Source organism: Galeopterus variegatus, unplaced genomic scaffold, assembly GCF_000696425.1.
Source record: "Galeopterus variegatus unplaced genomic scaffold, G_variegatus-3.0.2 Scaffold6673, whole genome shotgun sequence".
Classification (NCBI taxonomy): domain Eukaryota; kingdom Metazoa; phylum Chordata; class Mammalia; order Dermoptera; family Cynocephalidae; genus Galeopterus; species Galeopterus variegatus.
The window spans coordinates 14421-21645 of NW_007732784.1; the positions used below are offsets into that span (position 1 = coordinate 14421).

At 43.6% G+C, this 7225-nt stretch overlaps 1 protein-coding gene across 1 annotated transcript in view; it reads right to left on the reverse strand.

The window, feature by feature from the left end:
- ZNF746 (zinc finger protein 746) overlaps nucleotides 1-7225 on the reverse strand; it is an 18364-nt gene that overhangs the window by 1484 nt on the left and 9655 nt on the right. Inside the window, exons 4-6 of the mRNA XM_008591125.1 lie at nucleotides 2400-2591; nucleotides 1771-1896; nucleotides 2-614 (exon numbers count right to left, since the gene is read on the reverse strand). Coding sequence (XP_008589347.1) covers nucleotides 2-614; nucleotides 1771-1896; nucleotides 2400-2591 — 931 coding nt within the window. The remainder of the gene's footprint in view (nucleotide 1; nucleotides 615-1770; nucleotides 1897-2399; nucleotides 2592-7225) is intronic.

Consider the following 7225-nt stretch of genomic DNA (forward strand, 5'->3'; position numbering starts at 1 on the left):
GCCGCCCGCGCCGTCGGGCAGCCCGCAGCTGCGCTGGTGCGCGCTCAGGCTCACCTGCAGCTGGAAGCTCTTGCCGCACGAGGCGCAGGTGAACGGCCGCCCGCCCGGGGGCGCCGCGGGGTGCTTCTTCAGCCCCGGCTTGTGGCCGAAGCCTTTGGTCCGGCCAGGGTACTTGCAGGGTTCACTGAAGGGCCTCGGGGCCTGGCCGGGGTCTAGGACAGCCTCTCTGTTGTCGGGGGAGGTGTAAGGCAGCCCCTCCGGCCCAGTCCTTGGGTTCAGGCCCACTGGAGGTTTACAGCGGAAATTCCAGCCCCACCGGACACCACCGAAGAGCCAGTCCCCTGGAGGGGTCTCCTCCTGGGCCACGGCGGGGCTGAGCTCCCCCATGTCCCTCTCGGGCCGGGCGGGCTCTCGCAGCCCCAGCACGGGGTCCTGGCTGGGGAAGGAACTGCCCTGGCTTTCCCAGGCTCCTTCTTGGACAGGACTAGGGAAAAACCTCGTGGCTTGGCCTGGTCCGAAAAGGGTCCCGTGAGCCTCTACATCAGTAGGATGCACGGGTGTGGCCACCACCTCCTCTTCCTGGACTTCTGTTTTGATCACAATTTTTACATCTGCTGAGAAAGAAAGACAGGTGTCACTCTGCCCCTGACCTGCTGAGCGAGCTGCGAATCTGATGCTTTGGTCTGGATGCTCAGCTCTACCAATGCCCCCTGAACCCGGTGGCCAAGCCCCAGGACAGCAGCTCAGGGAGGCTGCTCTCACCGAGGACACTGTGTTCCCCACACCTTCCACGGGAGAAGCACTGTCAAAGCTGCTCCCCAGGTTCCGTTTTCACTGTGGCTGTTAAGGCTCATCATGGATGTATCCTAAAAAAGGAATTCTAACCACTGGTGGCATGTGCCCAAGGGGCAAAAGCAGGGTGTGCAGGTTGGACGGATCCGAGACTCAGCCATGGCTCTGCCACACACCAGCTGGGGGCTTCAGGCTCATTTCTTAACCAACAGCTCAACTGTGAATATGCACTTCAAGGGTTGTTTGAGGATTAAACCAGATAACAGGTCTAAAACACCTTAGTATGCTATTTGGCTTATAAATGTAGCCACCTAGCTAATGACAAAAATATTAGTGAATGAGTAAAAATGTGTTTGATTTTATATAAATGTGCTTGAATTTCATATCCTGAGGTTTTTTTATCCAAGGGATCTTGGCTTTTAGCAGATTTTTGGGGGGTGCTAAAATATAAATTATTACTTAAAGTAATAGATAACTGGCCTTCAAAACAAAAGGAAATAGAAAACTACTACATAGATTTGGTAGTTGTCCTTCCCAATTCTTACAGACACTTGTCTTTGATAGTATCAATGTCTAAGAAGTGGTTTCAGTTTAGTTTTGTTTTCGTCCATGCTAGAGAGGAGCCACAGGCTGCTTGAGTCTGGGGAAGGGGTATGTCCTTTAAGGCATCAACTTAGTAGAACAGACTGGTTAAAACCATATGAAAAAGGAACAGTCTGAAACATGGACATCCTCAAGAAAGGCCGTTCAAGCCTATGAATTTGGAAAGAGATGAAGAATAGAATGTATGAAGAGTCATAACACCATGGACAACCAAATGCCTGGCTGAAAGGTCAGGGCAATTCACCAATAAAAATGGGTGCCTGGTTGGGTCAGAGTACTTGCAGGCATCCCCCACAGGTAAGCATCTCCTGGATTGAGGTACCCACTATAGGTAAGCATTGACCTTTCCCCACCCCCTCTCCTGCCACCCTGTACCTTCCGTGGAGGCTGCTGTGTTGAGCTTCAGTGTCCCGTCCGAGCATGCTGAAGAAGGATGGTGGGGAGGGAGATCTGCCTGCCAGGAAGTGGGCGGGATAGTGGTTGAAAAGTTGGAATGGACACCTGCAATGAGGAGAGATCAGAGCCTGTGGGTTAGGAGCAAGAGGGGGTAGGAGAGGAAGGAAGGGGGTGGGAGAGGAGTCCCCATCAGGGACTTTTCTGAGTGACCTAGCTTCTCTGAGCCTGGTGTCTTTTCCCCCCTTTTCCAAAGCACTGGAAGCTCAGAAGTCACCAACTTTTTTCACAGCCCCGTCCTGAATACAAGGCAACTGGGCACTTCAGTGCCTGATGCTGGAGGCCAGAAGAATGGCCATGTGGTTGATGAAGGGGGCCACTGATACAATGGTCAGGGAAATACCCAGGAATAGCATCACCAATGCCAGGGGGGGCCCCCCAGGTGTCCTTGGGTGCAGCCCCTGCCTCAAGCTGGGAAAGTGTCTGAACTAGCCAGGCCAGCTGTCTGAGAGCCCACAACTTCCCACATGCTTCTGGGAGCCCTCCCCTGTCCCTGCCCTTAGTCCCCACAACTCACTCCCTGTGCCTGCTTCCCTTTCTCAGCCACTCACCAGAGGTGGCATCTGTGGAGATGTCTCCTGCTCCAGAGTCCAGCTGACTGAGGCCCCAGGGCTCTTCCCCAATATCTGGCTGCCCAGCAGCCCACGCCTCCACACCCAGAGCTTGCTGCTCCTGGAGCTGGAGCTCACCCTCTTGCTTGATCTGCATTAAGAGGTCAGGGGCGGGAACTGGGGGTCCCGAGCCTAGGAAAAGGAAAGTGTGTGAACATACAGCACCATGGTTCCTTGGCCCTGGGGTGGACTCATGCCCAGCCAGGGAAGTGGACACAGGTCTGGGCAGAGCATGAGGTTATGTGGTACTGGGCACATAGGTAGGGTAGGAAAGGGAGAGTTTGGGTGTGGGGAGAGTATACACAAACATTCTCAGAGCTGGGCTGCTGGTCCACAGGCAAGACTGTGCTGCCCAGAGAAGTCCTACTTTCACTTTAAACACAGAAATGCCAGATAAAACTGAACCCCAAATTCTCCCCAAATGTTATCCCCAACATATTTAAGTGAACTCAAAAGAAAGACTTCAGATACAAGAATCAAAGAAAAAATGCAAAGTCTAATCAAGAATTAGAAGGCAAGTGACCCAGAGAGTTGTTGGAATAGGCCTTAGGGGCTGGGCTAAATGTCCATGTGAAGCTGAGAGCGAGGCTTGCTCATCTGTGAGATGGGAACTAGGAAAATTCCATCCATCTGAGGGAGCCCACTTGTCCAGGGCCATGTGTGGGAGAGTAACATAAGAAATTGCAATCCTATGTCCACACAGAATACCCCCATGGTACAGAGACCCTAAGCTGAAAAATGCACAGAAAAATTGGCTGAGAGCCATGGCAACTCGGGAGGCCCCAGCACAGGCAAATGCAAACCTGCATGGCAGAATTCCCTGCCAAGAACTAGTGAAAAAAGGATAAGCTGAATGATAACAGCAATGACAATAAGCATGTCTAAAATACTCAAAGAATTAAAGGAAGGAACAGAATCTCTAAGGTGAAAACAGCAAATTATTTTCAAAAAGACAGATTTGAAAAAGAACTAATTAGACATTGTAGCAATGACAAAAGCAGCCATGGAAATGAAAAACTTGAGGAATGGCTTCACAACACACTGAACACAGCTGAAGAGAAAATTAGTGACTTGGAAGAGGGATCTGGGGAAACAATCCAGAGTACAGCACTGAGAGATAAAGAAAAAATATGAAAGAGAAGTTAAGAGACACAGAGGAAAGAATGAGAAGTGAGAAATGGGAAAACGGCAATAAGTAAAGAAATAATGGCTGAGAATTTTCCAAAATTGAAGGCATTATGAGCTTATAGTTTGAAGGAACACACCAATTCCCAAGTAGGAAATAAAAACAAACAAACCTAGACAACATTCATGTGTAATGGAATAACAGCGAAGACAAAGAGAAAATCTTAAAAGAAACCAAAGAGAAAAGAATGACATTGAGATTGAAAGCAGATTTTCTTCAGCAACTATGAAGGAAAGGAAGATAAAGGAATGTCTTCAAAATGCTGAGAGAAAATATCTGTCAACATTTTATGAGACTAGTATAATTTTGATTGCACAAACTAGTGTAAAGGTATGCAAAAGAAATTTGTAAAATAATCTCATTTATGAAGAGCTATGTAAAGATTCTAAACGAAAGAATTACAAATCAAACCCAGCAATATATTTTCAAAAAAGAAAAAGAGGATACATTATGAATGAGTTGGGTTTATCCTGAGAACTCAAGGATAAGTTAAAACTGGAAAATATAGTAACATAACTCACAAAGTTAACAGATTAATGGCGAAAACAATATAATCATCTCAACACAGGTAAGAGCATCATTCAACTCTTCTGTTTCTGGCATATGGCTGGCTAGATGTGCAGAGAAATTACTTCTAGTATGGAACATCTAAAAATGCTAGGAAAAGTATAAAAATAAAAAAAAAATTTAAGCATGGATGACCTGCAAGTAAAATAAGGAAAACAAACAGAGACCAGAAACTGTAAGAAAGCCCAAATCTACAACGGTAAATCAGAGGGTGTATTTTGATTTCCTAATGCCTGGGTTTAAGTGAACTGTGCACATTTGGGGTGGAGGACTGTGAAAAGCCTGGGGTCAGCAGGATGGGAGAGTGGGTTGGAGACAGCTTCTACCACACACACATAAACCTGGGACCCCAAGGGGAGGCACTCCCAGTGGATTAAATTTACAACAAAAACATAAACTAGAACCTGCCCTGCAGAAGGAGACTGCCTGTCCTGGCCTTGGCTTTAGGCTAAGGGGGGAGAAGAATCTCCCCTGGCAGTTGACACCCATGGGCAGCACTCAAGGCTGTCTGGGGCCAAGCCTCACAGCGCCAGGATGGCCTGAAAACCTCCAGGCTAAGATTGTACGTTGAAGTGGCCCCTAATTTGTGATGGCACCGGATGACTAGCAGAGGTACACACACACACATGTTCTCAGGAGGAAAGCATTTTAAACACAGCTTTCAAATAATGAGCTCATAATTACAAATCAGCACCTCAATAAGAAAACCAGCCACCTCAGTCAATAGAAATCAGGAACTGCAGACTATGATCTGTAAAGACGTTGGATATTGGAATTATCATACACAGAATATCAAGTTTAATATACTCAGAGAAAGAAAAAGAGGAGTGAAAGTATAACTAAATAAGACTATCAAAATTGACAGATCAAATTTTGAAAAAGAATCAAATATAACTTTAAAATGGCAATATAAAATAATTAAAATTTAAAAACCCAATTGATAGGTTAAACAACTAACCTACAGAATTCCTATAGAATGGAATAGAGAACGGTAAACTAAGGAGAAGATAGATCAGAACAAATTATTCAGACCTCAGCAAAAAGACAGCTGAAAATATGAAGAGAGGTTCAACGTTATGGAGGCTAATACGAAAGAAAATAAAAATACGAAAGAGAATAAAAGAGAGATAGGGGGCAAGGCAATATTCAGAGATAACAGCAGATTTTCTCAACTGGTGAAAAATATCAATGACTGAAGAACAAATCCACCTTCACAGTAGGGGATTTCAACATATTTCTCTCGGTAATTAATAAATCTAGCCAATTAAAGATTATAAAAAATTTGAACACTATTAACAAACCTTGATCAAATAGTCATAAGTAGAATCTAAACACAAGAAGACACATGCTTTTTAAGCCATACTGAATGTTAAGAAAAAATGAACACCTCCTAGGCCACAAAACAAATTTCAGCAAATCTTAAAAGATTAGTATTTTATACACTACATTTTCTAACTACAATGCAATTAGGTTAGAAACCAATAACTCCTCATATGTACTAAAATTTTTAATATACATATATGTATGTGTATGTGTATGTGTGTGTGTGTGTGTGTGTGTGTGTGTGTGTGTATAGGTTTTTAAATAATCCAAGAGTCTGAGGAAAAATCACAATGTGTGTGTGTGTGTGTGTGTGAAAATTAGAAGATATTTGGGACCCAATGTTAATGAAAATATTATCTATCAAAATATGTGGGCTACAGCTACAATGGTACTTAAAGGAAATTTTATAGGCTTGTATGTTTATATTAAAAAGAGAGACAGGAAGAAAATTAATGGGTTAAGTGGCCAATGCAAGATGTTAGAGGAAAAAATAACATCAACATCAACTCTTTACAAAGTAGAAAGAAATAATAACTATAAGAGTAAATAAAACATAAAACAAAGAGAGAATACAGACAGCCAAAAGTTGGTTCACTGAAGAGAATATTGAACCAATTGATCTCTAGCAGGATTATCAGGAGATAAGAAGACAGCACCAATAGCCATAAGAAGAATGAAAAAGGGGACACAATTTTAGACGCAGGAGAGATTAAAAAGTTAAAGAGGATATTATGAATGTTATTACAAGTAATTTGGAAACTCTGGGGAAATAGACAAATTCCTTGAAAAATTACAACTCGCCAAAACTGACTAAAGAAGGAACAGAAAACCTGAGTAGTCCTATAACTAAAATAAATCAACTCAGTAGTCAAGAAAACTTGAGCCAGGTGACCCCGCTGTGTTTCCTACTAAACATTCAAGGAGTAGATAATTCCAACACTACACAAACTCTCAGAGCAAATAAAAACAGAGAGAATATAGCACAGCTCATATCGTTAATACCAAAACCAGACAAAGTCTGAGAAAATAAAATTACAGGCCCATCTCACTCGTGAACAAAGATTCAAAAATCCTAAACAAAATAATTTTCATACTAAATCCAGCAATGTACATAAAAGATCATGACTAAGTGAAGTTGATTCCAGGATTGCAAGGTTGGTTCAATATTGAAAAATAACAGAATTTATAGGGCCGGCCCATGGCTCACTTGGGAGAGTGTGGTGCTGATAACACCAAGGCCGCAGGTTCGGATCCCTATATAGGGATGGCCCGTGGCTCACTTGGGAGAGCGTGGTGCTGACAACACCAAGTCAAGGATTAAGATCCCCTTACCGGTCATCTTTAAAAAAAAAAAGAAAAATAACATAATTTACCTTATTAGTAGGTTAAAGGAGAAAAACCATATAATCATCTCAACAGATACCAAAAAATATTCTACAAAATTCAACAGTCATTGCTGTTAGAAACACCTGGCCGACCAACAATATAGGACTTTTTTTTTTTTTTTTTAATTTTTATTTTGTCAATATACAATGTATATGATTATTATGGCCCTTCACCGACACCTCCCGCCCTCCTCCCTCTCTCCCCTCCCCCCCAAGAATGTCCTTTCCGTTTGCTTGTTGTAACAACTTCAAAAAACAAGTATAGTAGTTATATTTTCTTCCCCCCCCCCCCCCCCCCCCCCCCC